Below are 17,284 nucleotides of genomic sequence, written 5' to 3' on the forward strand. Positions count from 1 at the left end.
AACTGAGCTGCCCAGGCACCCCTTAAGTGTCCAACTCTTGATTTCAGCTCAGGTCATGATCTCATGGTTAGCCCCCCACTGGGCTCTGTGCTGACAGGACAGAGCCTGCTTGGGATTCTCTCCCTCTTTCTCTGCCCTTCCCCTGCGCACATGCTCACTCTCACTCTCATAAAGTAAATATTAAAAAAATAATTTAGTATATACATACAACAAAATACTCTTAAAAAGAAAGGATATTCTGACACATGCTACAACACCGAGGAACCCTAAAGAAAGGGTTATATCACATGCTAGGTGATATAAGCCAGTCACAAAAGGACAGTGTATGATTCCACTCAATATGAAGTACGTAGAGTAGTGATATTCATAAAAACAAAAAGTAGAATGGTGGTTGCCAGGGACTGGGAGGAGAGGAGAATTGATAGTTATTGTTTAATGGGTATAGAGTTTTAGTTTTAGAAGTTGAAAAAAGGTTCTGGAGGTGACAGTAGTGATGGTTGCACAACAATATGAATGTACCTATGTCACTGAAACTACACTTAAAAATGGTTAAAATGGTAAACTTTGTATTATGTAAATTTTACAATTTTTAAAAATATACGCCTTGTAAAGAAACTGTTTACCTTGTTTACACCACTAACAAAGAGGAATACACCCATACAAGTTTGTCAAAGCTACTGATTTATAGCTTTGCCTAGAGAAAGCTTCTTCACGTATGTACGTAGGTCTATATATAATCAATGTCTTCACACATTTTTATTTAAGTTTTTATTTATTATTTTGAGAGAGAGAGAGAGAGAGAGAGAGAGGAGGGAAAGGACAGAGAGAGAGGGAGAGGCAGAGAGTTCCAAGCAGGCTCCCCAGCACAGAGCCTGACGTAGGGCTCGAACTCATGAACTATGATCATGATCTGAGCCGAAACCTAGAGCTGGATGTTCAACTGACTGAGCCACCCAGGCACACCAATCTCTTCACAAATTTTTAGAAGATCAAATTGAAGATGTTGAACTTCAATATGATTACTCATCTGTACTGCCTCAGGTAGCATATTTTCCAAAAAAAATATGCATGTCTGGAGGTGCCTGGGTGGCTCAGTTGGTTAAGCGTTCAACTTCAGCTCAGGTCATGGTCTCGCGGTGAGTTCAAGCCCCACCTTGGGCACTGTGCTGACAGCTGGGAGTCTGGAGCCTGCTTCAGGTTCTGTGTCTCCTCCTCTCTCTCTGCCCCTCCCCTGCTCATGCTCTGTCTCTCAATAACAAACATTAAAAATTTTTTCAAAAAAAAATATGCATGTCAAGTGCACGTCTATGTAACACGAAATAAGTGATACTTTATTAACATACTAATACCAATTACCACCCTAGTGATTTTTCAGACCATTGCTTTGGCACCATTATTCAACACATGTTTTTCATAATAATAATTGATACTTTTCATGTTATCAATAGAGCAAATTTTCTTTAATATATCAATGATTATAAAGAACAAAACACAAGGAAAAGCAAGCCCAGGATGAACAAACTGACTACTCTAGTCAAGTAACTATTGGACATTTTCAATGAGGTTACCTACCTCATTTACCTTTTAGCATCAAGAGCCTTAATTCATCACAGTAGTTCTTACTTCAGAGGTACTATCTTTAACAAACAAACAAAACAAAAAAAGATTCTACTAATCAACCACACAAAATTCTCTATGTTCCTCACAAGGCTTATGTGTGAACCATTACAGTTGTGCCCAGTATTCTAGTTCTCATTCCATGCATATGGCAAGATTACACTTCACCACCATCTCTAAAGTTAGGTGTGGGCATGTGACTTATTTCAGCCAATGAAAGAAAAGGAAGTGGCACTATTTAGTAGCTTTAAAAGTCAGTGCATAATTGCCTATCTCTTTTCCCCTGTCAGAGAAACCAATTGCCTTTTTTCCTCTGTCAGAGAAAACAACAGTGGTCAGTGAGGACAAACAGTGGAGAAGTAGAGCTTCTGGCTGTCCCACTAGGGATATGAAACATGAACAATAAATAAATCTGTTAGTTTTAGCCACAGATATTGTGGGGTTTGGTATCTTAACTGATATAGCTTGATAAGCAATTCTCTTTTCAAGTACTTCTCTAGGGAATGCCATATGAGAACTTAAGTTGTATAATGCCTGTTTCACTCTGACTGTTTGAGATTGGAAGTATTACACATTGAGAGTTTACTATTTTCAAGTGAATCAAGATGTCCCTTTTAAAAAGCACATTTTTGGTCTTTAAGGGCCACGTGATTTATTTTCTTATAGCTTCAAAGAAAAAAAACGGATCAAAAAGCCAAGAGACAATTTGCTTCACACCAGCTTTAATGCTACTGTTTCATCTTGGACAGCTTATCTAATTTAAAAGAAAAAAAAAAAAAGCAATGTATTTTATCCTCATTTATCTTCACTTTGAAGTATTCCAACTTGTCGCTTATTTGCTCCAGTTTAGGAATCTTTTGGTTTAAAACTTCTAACTGCCATAAAACCATTGGGATTATGTTTGAATCATAAATATATTTTAAAATGAAATTCCATCACAGAAAATGTGCTGAAATTATAAGACATGAAAACTGAACAGACTAGCACTCATCATCTAGCAATAACCATCAAAGAGAAAGCTAGTTGGTAGGTGCTGCTTATTCTTCAATTCATAAAGTATCCGTCCTTTAGCAAACCTAGCACTCTTGGGCACGCAATTTCTTAAAGTCAATGATTACATGATTGAGAGTAATTACAAATACATTTAGAAGAAAAAAATCACTATTTTTTTTTTTAACTTCATGACACAATTGGGAAAACAGCCATGTAGTAACTCAGTAAATCAGTCAGACCCATGTTAAAACTTCAGATCTGCCACTTAAGAGCAATATGATCTTGAACAAATTACTTCACAATTCTGCATTTCAATTTCCTCATCTGCAAAAATAAGGATAATAATAACTCACAGAATGAGTGGCAGAATTACATAGCCTGTTAAGTAACAGGCATGGAGTGTGGGGTGTACAGAAATGTTCACTTCTTCCCCCCATTAACAACATTATCAGCTCATTTAGGGGCAGGAGAGAAAAGGGAACCCTATAAAAGATTGACAAACACATCTTTTCCAGATTTTCTCTAAAGAATGTAAACAGCTAACTTTCCTTTTTCTGTCCAATTCACTATAAAGTACTACCAAATCCACTCCTGTCCTTATTCCCTCCCACCTTGATCAATAAAACAATCACTTAATTGGTGACCCTGATTCTAGTCTTATCATCTTTAAAGGCATCTTCCACATCACCAAGTAATTACAACCAATCATTCCACTCCACTACTTAAAATCCTTCATTGGCTGGTGGTAATTTATCTTACAATATGGATGGAGTACTGTGATATATATAATTTACTTTCAAATAGCTTAGGTAAAAAAAGAATATACGTGTATGTCCATTTTGCTCATATACATACATATGCATATATAGTCATATATGTAAATTTTATACATATAATACATAAATGCAAAATGAGCAAAAAACAGCAAAATATTAACAATGATAAACCTAAGTGGTGGGTTTATGGATTCATTGTAGTCTAACTTTTTAGTATAAGATTTTAATAAAAACTTGAAAACCTGAGGGGTGCCTGGCTGGCTCAGTCAGTGGAGCATGCAACTCTTGATCTCAGGGTTGTAGGTTCAAACCCCATGCTGTGGGTAAAGATTACTTAAAAAAATAAACCTTATAAAAAGTTGAAAAAGCAAAATGAAAAATATTATTAGTATGCTTTATTTATGGAAAAATGGAAAGAGTAAAAATGTATTTACTTGAATATGCACAAACTCCAAGCATAGGAAATTATTAACAGTGATTTCTTGGTGGGTGGGGAAAGCAGTGGGAAATGAGCAAACAGGAAACAGAGATGAGAAAGACTCATACAATTTACATACACAGAATTCTATGACTGCATTATCTCTTTAAAATATTACACTGAAAAGTAATGTTGACCATAGTTTTACACACTGCATACTGTGAGGATTAAATGAGACAATGTATATAAAGCTTTAGTAAGTGCTTGGCACTTGGTCAAGGCTCAGTAAATGTTAGCTAGTCCAGCTGTTGAAAAAAAAATTAAATCTTCAGTATTAATAGTACCATCTAATATGTACCAGTTAATTTTAATCTACACCCTCAGATGGTTAGTTGTGCTCTCCAGAAATGACTACTTATGAACATGAATTCCAAATCACCACTATCAACATTTATATCGAAGGATTTTTTTGATTGGTCAAAGGCAAGACTGAAATTATTTTTCCTTGATGAAATGACTGGAATTTGAAATATATGACTGCTAGGAAAACCACGTGGGCACCACTAAGAAAGTTTAACAATTTAGCAAGCTCAGCAGCCTAGACTTTTCGAACAACACTCAGTACCATTTGGGCCCAGGATCTCCCACTTCAAAGAAGCCACTGTTGTCTAACATGACCATTTTTGCTATCAGACTACTGCTACTGTTTATCTTTTAGTGAACCAAGTCTCTCATCACAGAGTCTTCATGGAGGACCCTGCTATCTGACTTGACAGCACACCATTCTGTCACCCACACCACAGGCCCAAAATGGAGTCATTTATGCTGGGGCCAAGTCACCAAACTGGGGCTTAATATCCAACTAATTGCAGTTTCAGCCTCCCCCAGAAATGTGGTTTTAAACAGTCGGGAATTTACTGGTCAGCACCAATGAGGTAATATGGGCCTGTCTCCATTCCCCAAAGGAAAATGAGATAATCAACCTAATAAGACCCTCTCCCCACTCCAAGGTAGGTGACCTTACCCCAAAAAATCCTTTCTTCTGTTTTTTTTTTTAATTTTTTAATGCTTATTTACTTTTGAGAGAGAGACAGAGTATGAGCAGGAGAGGGGCAGAGAAAGAAAGACACACAGAATCTGAACCAGGCTCCAGGCTCTGAGCTGTCAGCACAGAGCCCGACACGGGGCTCGAACCCACGAACTGCGAGATCATGACCTGAGCCAAAGTCGCATGCTCAACCAACTGAGCCACCCAGGCGCCCCATCCTTTCTTCTGTTTGTAACTTCCTTGTCATGCTTTTAAAAACCTTTGCCTTTCTGTACTCTCTGGAGCACCTTTCTAGACAGCATGCTGACCAATCCATGAATAAACCCAATTAGATCTTTAAAATTTACTTGGTTGAATTTTTGTTAACAATTCCTATCATCAGAAGTCGGTACCATCTACCTTTAGTGAACCAAGGCATCACCTCATAGAGCTAATAAGAAGATTAAATGAGGTATAAATGATAATAAGCACTTAACACAGTTTTTAATCTATTCCAAGTAAAATTACCAGCAATCATTATTACTTTGAGAAACTAAAGTTGTTAAATCAACAATTCCATTTAGAAGTTTTAAGTTTTTATTAGATTAACCCTAGAATTCATACCAATTCTAAGACATGGATTCAACTACAAAAAAACTTTCACATTAAAAACAAAAAAATTTCAGATTAAAAACAATTGGGGGCACCTGGATGGCTCAGTCAATTAAGTGTCTGACTTCAGCTCAGGTCATGATCCCACAGTTTGTGAATGTGAACCACACACCGGGCTCTCTGCTGTCAGCACAGAGCCCATTTGGGATACTCTGTCCCCCTTTCTCCTTGCCCCTCCCTCCACCTCAAAAATAAACATTTTTTAAAAAAAGCTTTAAAAATAACTAAACAACAATTAATTTCCCAAAATAGCTATAGTAGATGTTTGCTACCTGTGACCTGTTTTAGAGCATTTTTTGACATCAGGAACAAATCAAAGAAAGATTTAGTGGGGTGCCTGAGTGGCTCAGTTGGTTAAGCGGCCAACTCTTGACTTCCGTTCAGCTCAGGATCTCACAGTTGGTGAGTTCGAGCCCCACATCAGGCTCTGTGCTGACACTGGGGAGCCTGCTTGGGATTCTCTCTTCCTCTCTCCCTGCCTCTCCCCACCTCATGCTTTCTCAAAATAAATAAACGTTAAAAAAAGGAAAGATTTAGTAATAAATTACTATGTCTAAAGATGAGTTAATAAAAGAAAAACTGAAGATATTCTGTACTAGTTTAGCAAAGCAGTGCCACTTTGAAATACAGTATTATTTTTTAAATAATGTATGTCTGTAAAGTTAATTTGTTTAAACAAATTCAAATAGAATCTAAAAAAACCAAAAGTGTAAAATACAATCTAGACTTACCACTTCATAAACATAACACAACAATATATATGCACAAGAGCACAAAAAGCTACATAAAAACAAAGGCACACACACACACACAGAAAACTTCATAGTGGTTAGCTTAATAAAGAAAATAGGCTGTTATTATTCAACTAATAGTTTTATAGGCACTGATACCATTAAAAAAAAAAAACAACAATCACTGTAAAATGTATCCAAATCCAGTCAGTAAAACTGCAGACTGATAATCCTGAACAAAGTAATTAAAAATTGCACTGACTTCAGAAAATTACTTAGCTAAACACCTAAGTCTATTGTCAGGTGTATATACAATTTGATTTCAATCACAAAACTAATATAATCAATAAGAAAACGAGACATGAAACCAGTACTTTTTCCTTTGACCTTTCATAATAACATTCCATCTTTTAAAAATATTCACCTAAAGAAGATTTTGTTTTGAAATATAATTGACATAAATAGCATATTAGTTTCAGGTATACAACACAATGATTCACTATTTGTATATATTATGAAATGATAATCACAGTGAGTCTAGTTAACATCCATCACCACATACAGTTACAAATTTTTTTGTGATGAGAACTTTCAAGACCTACTCTTTTAGCAACTTTCAAATATGCTATAGTCACTATGCTATACCTTAAAAAGATGCTTTGACTTTACATTTTCTTGACGAATATCCAGGCAATAAAATATTCTTTGAAGAAAAATCTAATGATCTGGCAAGAGCTAATACTTCAATTACAAAGTAGTATATCTATGTTCAAAAAGCCCAGATGAACTCTGCTGACCATATATTTAAGAATGTAGGGATGCCTGGCTGGCTTAGTTGGTAGAGTGTGCAACTCTTGATCTCAGGGTTTTGAGTTCAAGCCCCACATTAGGTGTAGAGATTACTTAAAAATAAAATCTTGAAAGAAAGAAAGAGAAAAAGAAAGAAAGCCAAAATTCTAATTCTTATTCTCAATTAATCAAAAATGATGATGATTAATTAAAACATCTATGTTGGGGCACCTGCCTGGCTCAGTTAGTAGAGCATGCAACTCTTGATCTTGAGGTTACGAGTTTGAGCTCCACATTGGGCACAGAAAAAATAAAATCTTGAAAGAGAGAGACACAGACAGACAGGAAGGGAAGAAAGGGAAAGAGAAAGAGAAACAAGCATCTATGTCTTATGCACAGTGCTAGACTCCGTAGCTAGCTTTAAAATTTTTATTGGATAAAGGCAGACATATAAACAATAATATCAATGTCACTGCTTTGAATGCTAGTAGTAATTTCTATGATAATGGTACATATTAGGTGCTTTTCCATTTATGGAAGAACAACTGTATTGGGCACTGGGAAGTACTGTGGCAGATGGCAGGACTATCAAGTAAAACTTCCTTAACAATGTTGCCACAGGGCGCCTGGGTGGCTCAGTTGGTTAAGCATCAACTTTGGCTCAGCTCATGATCTCATGGTTCATGGGTTCACACCCCACATTGGGCTCTGCACTGACAGTGTAGAGCCTGCTTGGAATTCTCTCTCCCTCTCCCTCTGTCCCTCTCCAGCTTGCTCTCTACCTCAAAATCAATAAATTAAAAAAAAAAGTTTAACCATCACTTTCTCTATGGGGCATCTTTTGAATTTACAAGCTTAGACTATAATACTAATTTTATGTGGTTTTAGAGTACTCTGTTTTTAACTTTTACTTTTTCTAGTGCTTGTTATGCTTCATTGTGATTGCTTATTTCCTTGTCTCTGCTTCCCACCAGACGTCAGTTCTTTGAGAGCAGGAACTGTTTCTTCTTCACTTTTGTGTTTCACAGCATTACACGATCTTCAGCAAAGAAAAGATACTCAGTAAATACCTATGGGCTCATTTGATTATGGAATAGTATAAACATTTAAAAATATTGCATAGCAGCCATTTCCTTAAGCAGGATAGCATTTCAGATTTTTGTTTTCCTCATGAACCAACTCTTTAGAGTTTTAAATGTAGCCATCATGGTCAGTGACATCACAGATTACTGAAAAGTGATGACTTACAGGTTAATGACACATCCTCCTCTTCCATTTCTCGAATAATAGTATCGCAGACTTTATCTTATGGCAACGTTTACTAAAATGTGTAAGGAGAATTTTGTCAGAAAGACAGCTTTCATTGCAACTTGAGTTTTCACTAGGACTCCAAAATTTTTCATCAAAGCTAGAAAAGATGAACATATATTGCACATATAAATACTGCCAAAAGTATTTTTTTTCTGTAACAAATAGCTACACAGCTATTATACTATAGATTTTGGAATTGATGAATGCTCAAAATGCTCAAAATGCAGAATACACACTGACTTTTAAGAATGAGAATTACACATTCTGCTGTTACAGCCCACATTAAACAAACCACATAATTTTAAATTTGTTCAGTTCTATTTGTTTTAGAAATAAAATCAATTAAAAAATGGAATCTATTAGGGTTTAAGGCATTTTGGAATATTGTAGGTATTGTTGAATTTTATTTAATTTACTGGGAGGGAGTTGGGAGAAGGCAAAATATGAAGCAATGGTGGAAAAATAAATATTTGGGGGGAAAGAATTCATGATTTTTCAACTAAAATTTGAACTGTTTTGTGGTACTATATATAATTTTAAAATAAATTATGAGCATGTTTGCCAAGATTGTACCACACATAATAGGCACTTAATGGGAATGAATCAAAGTAATATGCTAAACATTTTTTAATTCCCTTTTCAATCCTGCAGCTTTGAATGCTTGGTGAAAACAAAAGTATCTGGACAGTACAGGCAACGTTTTGAGTTTTTTCTTTTTTCTTTTTTTTAGGTTTATTTATTTTGAGAGAGAGAGAACGAACGAGCGTGGGAAGGCCAGAGGGAGAGGGAGGAGACAACAATACATGGGTTTCTAGCTAGGTAACTAGCAAGTTACTGGTAACAGGAACTAAGGGAGAAAAAGAATGGAGTGGTAGAGGATATGATCATAATCAAATTGTTTCAGATATACTGTGATTGAGAGGCCTATAAAAAATCCAAGTGGAGACATCCAAGTAGAGATCTAAGGGTCTAGAAGTCCAGAATTCAAGAAAAGGATGCAGAGTTACATCTCAAAGGAAAGCAGGTCCAAAAGTCAGTGTGTTAGGCAAAAACTACAAAGAATGAAAATTATCTTTGGAAATCCTTTAGGAAGCCCCTTACCAGTAAAGATATACCATCTCTTTTTTTTGTTCTTTTTTTTTTTTTTTTAAACATTTTTATTCACTTTTTGAGAGACTGAGAGAGACAGAGAGCAAGCAGGGGAGGGGCAGAGAGTGAGGGAGACACAGAATCTAAAGCAGGCTCCAGGCTCTGAGCTGTCAGCACAGAGTCCGATGCGGGGCTCAAACCCACAAACTGCTACATCATGACCTGAGCTGAAGTCGGCTGCTTGCTTAACTGACTGAGCCATCCTGGTGCCCCATACCATCTCTTAATAAGCCAGTCATCTCGCACCGGAACAACTGTTGTTTCTTGGTTGAGTACTAAATAATAACTAAGTAGAATAATAAGAGAATTCAGTTGAATTTTTAAATGTTTTTAAACATCTTTTACCCTTTTTAAATTGTGTGCTGACTGGCTTGAGTGAAAAGTATATATTATAGCAAATGAACCATATACATTTAGGCTTGAGTACAAATAGATGGTAACTGAAGTCATGGTAGATGAGATACAAGGAAAGCTTATTAGTTTTCTACTGCCGCTGTAACAAATTACCACAAACTTAGTGGATTAAAACAACATAAATTTATTTTCTTACAGTTCTAGAGGTCAGAAGTCCAAAATGAGTCTCACAGTCTAATAATGTGTCAAGCAAGACTGGTTCCTTCTGGAAGCTCCAAGAGAGAATCTGTTCCTAATCTTTTTTAGCTTTTAGAGGCTGGTGGCATTCCTTAGCATACGGTCACATCGCTGCAGTCTCGGCTTCCATGGTGACATTTGCTTTTCCTCTGACTCATAATACATCCTTCCTAATAAGACCACTGTGATTACATCGGGCCTGCCAGGATTACCTCCCATCTCAATATCCTCAACTTAATCCTATCTGCAGAGTCCCTTTTGCCACCTAAGGTAACATTCACAGGCTCTGAGGATTAGAACATTGGATATATTTGGGAAGAAGGAGACAACTATTCAGCCTACCACAGAGAGAATGCAAATAACAGTATTGGTAATTCTCTAGTTCTTATACTGGATGGTGGGTCCACATGAATTCACTTTGTCAGTATGCTTCCTAAAATATGTATGTTACATATATTCAAGTGTATACAAAATATTATATAATGTAAAACATTTTTAAAAGAATAAAGAGCTATTAAATCAAATGAGAAATATTGACAGCTCAAGGAATGGGCAAAAGATGATGGGGCACTCAAAGGGAACTGAGAAGGAGAAAAGCCAAAGTATAAATCAAAGGAAGAATCTTTCAATTACAAGAAAGTCATCTTTTGAGACTGCAAAGGTCACATAAGATAAGGATTGAGAAGAGTTTATTAATTTAGCAACAGGGTCACTGTCGACCTTGATGAAAGTTATTTCAGTGGAATGGTGGATGCCAAAAATAGATTGCATTGAGCTGAGGAGTGCATGGGAGGTCACAATCTGGAAAAAGCCAGGTGCAGATAATTCTTTCATATACACATGAATAAAATACTGTAAATAAACAAACAAAATCCAAGTTGCTCTCATAATCCAGGAAGAAGAACTAGAATCTAGGTAAGATTTATGAAAGGAAAAAAACAAAGGTGAGAAAGGAAAGAACAAAAAGGAAAAGAAAGAAGCCACAAAAGAAAGAATAGGGCACCTGGATGGCTCAGTCAGTTAGGGGTCCAACTCTTGTTTTTGGCTCAGGTCATGATCTCATGGTTCCTGAGTTGGAGCACCACCCTGGGGCTCTGTGCTGACAGTGCAGAGCCTGCTTGGGATTATTTATATATATATATATAAATATATATATATATATATATATATATATATATTTATATATATTTATATATATATATATTTATATTTATATTTAAATATATATATATATGTAACTTGAAAAGAGAGATTATGATATCCACTTTACAAAACAGAAAACAGGCACAAAGAAGGCACAGAGCTAGGAAGTGACATAGGTAGGACTCAAATATAGGTGGATCTGACCAAAATGTGTGCTCCTAACTGCTGTTGGACAGAGATGGTAGACTGGACTGATACATGAAGTAAAGTAGTTCAAGTGTGAAGCTAAGAATACAGCCTGACAGCATGGTTAATATCAGGAGTTAATATGTCTATCTCTGGAAAGCAGTTTTTCCTGAAGCTTGGGTCAAGGACACTATTAAGACATTGTTAAGGGGACTGGCCAAATTAACAGTTTGAACTTGAAGTTGAAAGTTTAAATTTGAGACCAAAATTAAAATCTGAGCCCTAATAAGGGATCACTTATCAGCATTAACTAAGATGTACTTAAACCATGAACTCATCAGCAACAGAACAACCATGTTTTAAGTCTCAAGGGAAGAAGAAACTGAAATTTCTAAAATGACCTCAAATGCATGTTGCATCCATTCCAGTACCAGCTATGCACTAAAGTGGTATGCTGAACCACATTAATAAAATGGAAGACAAGGAGCGCCTAGCTAGTTCAGTCAGCGGAGCGTGTGACTCGATCTCGGGATTGCAGGTTCAAGCTCAATATAGAGAATACTTACAAATAAAATCTTTTTTTTTTAATTTATTTTTAACATTTATTTATTTTTGAGAGACAGAGAGAGACAGAGCATGAGCAGGGGAGGAGCTGCAGCAGGCTCCAGGCTCTGAGCTGTCAGCACAGATCCTGACATGGGGCTCAAACTCACAGACTGTGAGATCATGACCTGAGCCAGTCAGATGCTTAACTGACTGAGCCACCCAGGCACCCAAAAATAAAATCTTAAAAAATAAGAAGAAGATGGAAGACCAGGCTACCACCATATTAACAGTCAAAGATGACAGTGGGACAGGAGCAAGAGCCTAAAATGCAGCTGTAGAAAAAATAATTTAACTATCTTAGAATTATTCAGCAGTATCAGTGAAGAGAAAATAATCCAGAGAATGAGATTAGGAAGGTTACCAGCCACTAAACTTATCTGTTAACATTCTCAAATTCAAAGAAAAATCTGTAAATTGACCTTTGTTTACTGGGGTATTATACACAATCTCTGGTCAACTACCTGGTACATAGTACGGAAGTATTCTGCCATTATGAATTATTTATTTTGCAAAGTTTATTTATTTATTTTGAGTGAGAGAACATGTACAAGTTGGGGAGAAGGAAAGGACAGAGAGAGAGAAGAGAGAGAATCCTAAGCAGGCTCCGTGCTGTCAGCACAGAGCCCAATGTGGGGCTCAATCCCATGAACCATGAGATCATGACCTGAACCAAAATCAAGAGTCAGTCGCTCAACCCACTGAGCCACCCAGGCACCACCATCATGAATTCTTTAAACATGAAATTTTACAGAAGAAACCATCCCTTTCCTAGAGACTTTTATTACTATTTAGTTAAGTGAGTTTTAAGACCTCAGTTTCCCAATCCTTTGTCATGTCCTTCAGAGTACTGGTGAATAAAGCAAATTCCAATAAATGTGAGTTATTTACAACCCTAGCAATAGATTAAACTATAATTGTCAATAGACCATCTAAGATGAAATCATTCAGGGGTGCTTGGGTGGCTTAATCCAGTTAAGCGTCCGTCCAACTCCAGCTCAGGTCACAATCTCACAATTCATGAGTTCCAGCCCCACATCAGACTCTCTGCTGTCAGCGCAGAGCCCACTTTGGACCCTCTCTCCCCCTCTTTCTCTGCCTCTCCCCCACTCTGCCCCTCCTGCCTCGTGCTCTCTCTCAAAAATAAAAATTTAAAAAGAAAAAAAAAGAAAATGAGATCATTATCATGAGATGAAATAACATACAGAAAGCAATTACCTCAGTGCCTAAGTGCTCAGTACATAATAGCTAATAGAATTATTAGCACCCTCTCCAAAAAAATCAGTTATAGAGACCCTTGAGTTATAATGAAGCCTGTAACCAACACCTTTGGTGCTCATGTCACCCCTCTGGCCAATTTGTCATTTGCCACCATTACAGACCTTCAGACTCAGGTTATGCACCAACATTCCATCTCAAGTGAACCAGCCCATTATGTATGCCTCAGGTCTTCAGGAGCACAGGTATAGCTCAAAGAACAGAAAAGTCTATACTTTCAACCACAGGAGAATGAAAAATAGTGGATAAATGTTCAAACCTTCCATCTTTCAAATGGACAATACTGAGAGGCATTCTGTATATTTCTTAGGAGGTTCCAGTGGAACTGAGTTTCTAGTGCTTACAGCAGCAATCTCAGCATCATACTTTTTCCTTCCTTGTCTAGAAATTCCTCATTTCTAGTTCCTGGGTCAACTCAAATAAATCATCTACACTCTACTTTAAGAAATGCCAATCTAAGATAAAGCCCAATCACAAGACCCAAAAGATGATCATCTAGACTTTGCTTGAATATTTCTATCCTACACATTCATCCTTAAAGCAGATGTTCCAAGGAACACCAAGACAGATGTTTCTAGTAAAGCCTGTAGAAATGCAGCCTTTTGAAAGTAGAAAAAAATGCAAATATTTGCTGAATGAGTGAATAAACTTTAGCAAGCAAAATCCCAGAGTTCATTAAGAAAAAAGGTAAGTCAGCCTACACAGTATACACACACATTATTTGTTCCTTAAAAATCCCTAAAGAGATCTTGATATAAAATACTATTCTTAATTTTTGTTTGAGAAGGCCTACCTTTCATTACACCTGACTTCCAGAGTTCCCATGTATGCATATGACACAGCAATATAAGCAGAATTACTATGACTATACAATGACTACATATTATAGTAAACCCTTAGTCTAATGACTCACTGATTATTTCCCTAAGATTTTTAAAACCTGGTACCAGGGGCGCCTGGGTGGCTCAGTCAGTTTAGCGTCTGACTTTAGCTCAGGTCATGATCTCACGGTTCATGGGTTCAAGCCCCACATCGGGCACTATGCTGACAGCTCAGAGCCTGGAGCCTGCTTCAGATTCTGTGTTTCTCTCTCTCTGCCCCTCCCCTGCTCAGGCTTTCTCTCTCTTGAAAATGAATAAATGTTAAAATAAATAAATAAATAAATAAATAAATAAATAAATAAAAATCACTTTAAAAAATAAGAAATATAAATAAATAAATAAATAAATAAATAAAACCTGGTACCAAAGAAAAGGATTTTCAGTCCCTCCCTGGTGATAAAGATATGGGATATAAGTCTAAAAAAAACTTTCATTAGCTGTATCTGCCACATAGGAAAAAACAATCTCAAGTAGTAGCTGTCACTCAGAGAATGACAGAGACAAATTAGAAAGAGAGCCTGGTCCCTGTCTAGCTCTGGTCCCTGGGACCATTTAGCTGTATCCTTACCTTTTCCTTTGCTTGATAATATAAACCAATTCCCTCTTCTTGACTAAGCCAAGTCATTTGAGTTTCTAGGTTTCTGTCACTGGTAACTGAGAAAGGTCTAACACAAGAGCTAGTATAAACATAGTATAAGATCTAATACTCTCTATGGAAGGGCTAGAAAGTATGAGATCCATGAATCCCCTAAAAATAAAACTCTGATTTTGTATATAAGAGTACATATTCTAGAGAGAAGATACTAAAATTTCCGTCAGAATAAATCTCTGACTACCATATCCTCTAAAGTTTAGATTTATTAGTTGATGGTCTAAGCCAGTAACTTAATGTATATTTCTGACCATTTATATGAGCAACAAACGTCCACCTTTTATTAAATGCCATGATTTTCGACCACAGGCACATATATTTTGAAATCCTCTCTCTACTTCTAAGATTCTGATATGTTGTTAATTCCTCCCTTCCCCCTCCAACAGCTGAGAATCAATGGTTTACAATCTGTATGAAGAACTTTTTGGAGTCATTTTTACATCTTTTAAATCTATTCAGATATGCTAAAATGCAAGAAATACTACAATTGACTTTAAAAAATAATTCATCCTAAGATGGTTGGTCCTGGTAAGATGTAGTAAGCACACTCCACCCTGTCTCTTCACTAAATGTAACCATAAACTCAGGACAGGATACACAGAACAGCTTTTTGCTAAAAAGCAAACAGCAGGCAGATCAAGGAAGTGAAATACCACTCAACCAGAAGTGAATTTATTTATTTTTTCTCCAGTATCCCCTGCCTGAATTTCATGTAGCCAGAAACCTAGGAGTGAGCATTCCTCCAGAACAATCACTCTGGCCCAAAGATCTACAAAGGAAACTAACAGAAATGTGTAAGTATGGAAACTACCCATGTTTTTCCCTGTTTCTGTTCTCCCATGCACCATGCACAAGCTACAGGCAATCCCGTGGTCACATGGAAACCTGAAAGAGCCATCACTTCAGTTACTAAAGCTGTGATTCTAAAAAACAAAAACAAAACAAATCAAAACAAAAAACAGGACCACCACCTATTGCAGTTTTTGTTTTTTTCTAGTTTCTCCATCTCTCCATCTCTTAGCCCCTGACTACAGAGTAGGGTAAGAAGAGTCACAAATTTCTGGATGGAAACTGAAAAGGGAAACCCAGGGAACTGGATTTTCAGAACATAATGCAATTAAACTCAAAATTAGTTAATAGGAAAATGAGAGGAAAATCTCCAAATACTTGGAAATTAAACAAAACTCCTCTAAATAATTTATGCATCAAAGACGAAGTCTCGGGGCACCTGGGTGGCTCATTAAATTCGGCATCTGACTCTTGATTTCAGCTCTGGTCATGATCTCACAGTTGGTGAGATGGAGCCCTATGTTGGGCTCTGTGCTGAGAGCGTGAAGCCTGCTTGGGATTCTCACTCCCTGTCTCTCTCTGTCCCTCCCCAGCTCTCTCTCTAAATAAACATTAAAAAGGGGGAGACACCTGGGTGGCTCAGTCAGTTAAGCCTCTGACTTCGGCTCGAGTCATGATCTCGCGGTTCATGGGTTCAAGCCCCGCATCAGGCTCTCTGCTGACAGCTCAGAGCCTGAAACCTGCTTCAGATTCTGTGTCTCCCCTCTCTCTCTGCTGCTCCCCTGCTCATGCTCTGTCTCTCTCTCAATGAGAGGAAGTCTCGTTGAACATCCACTCATGATAAAAACTTTAGCCAACTAGTAGTAGAAGGAAACTTCCTCAACCTTAGCTAACACTCTACTTAATGGTGAAAACCTAAATGCTTCAAAGCCTGGTAAATGGGAAGAATGTCTAATGTCACCATTCTTTTTTAACATCCTTTGGGAAAATGAAAAGACACAAAAGGCACAGAGACTGAAACAAGAAATAAACCGACGCTAGTCACAGACTGCATGATCATCTACTTTTAAAAATCCCAAAGAATTTACAAAATACATATAGGACAAGTAAATTTAGCAAGGTTATAGGATAAAAAGTCGTAACACAAAATCGATCTTTTTTTTTTTTTTTTTTAAGTAAGCTCTACGTTCAACATGGGGCTTGAACTCAAGACCTCAAGGGCAAGAGTCACAGGTTCCACCCACTGAGCCAGCCAGGAGCCCCCAAATCAATCCTGTTTCTATATACAATTAGAAACTGAAAATTTTAGGGGTGCCTGGGTGACTCAGTAGGTTGAGCATCTGACTCTTGATTTTGGCTCAGGTCATGATCTCACAGTTCGTGGGTTCGAGCCCTGCATCAGGCTCTGTGCTGACAACTCAGAGCCTAGAGCCTGCTTCAGATTCGGTCTCCATCTCTCTCTGCCCCTTCTCTGCTCACGTGCTTTCTCTCTCAAAAATAAACATTAAAATATTTTTTTAATAAAAATAAAAAATAAAATAAAATCTAGATGAAAAGGCAAAGAAACTAGAATAGTTAAAAATTTTTTGAAAAAAAAGAATGAAACTGAAGAATCACAATCACTCAATTTTAATACACATTTACTCTGAAGCTATAGTAATCAAAGCTGTGTGGTAGT

At 37.0% G+C, this 17,284-nt stretch overlaps 1 protein-coding gene across 2 annotated transcripts in view; it reads right to left on the reverse strand.

Annotated features, from left to right (window-relative positions):
* The window catches only part of NDUFS4 (NADH:ubiquinone oxidoreductase subunit S4), a 111,895-nt gene that overhangs the window by 83,485 nt on the left and 11,126 nt on the right, over positions 1 to 17,284 (reverse strand). Inside the window, exon 1 of one of the 2 annotated variants that reach the window (XM_049648080.1) lies at positions 1,573 to 1,592. The exons of the other annotated variant lie outside the window; for it this stretch is intronic. Within the exon in view, the coding sequence (XP_049504037.1) occupies positions 1,573 to 1,577 (5 nt within the window). The 5' untranslated portion in view covers positions 1,578 to 1,592. Of the gene's footprint in view, positions 1 to 1,572; positions 1,593 to 17,284 lie in introns of those variants that run through there. 2 annotated transcript variants of the gene reach the window in all.

This window comes from Panthera uncia, assembly GCF_023721935.1.
Source record: "Panthera uncia isolate 11264 chromosome A1 unlocalized genomic scaffold, Puncia_PCG_1.0 HiC_scaffold_17, whole genome shotgun sequence".
NCBI classification, from domain to species: Eukaryota; Metazoa; Chordata; class Mammalia; order Carnivora; family Felidae; genus Panthera; species Panthera uncia.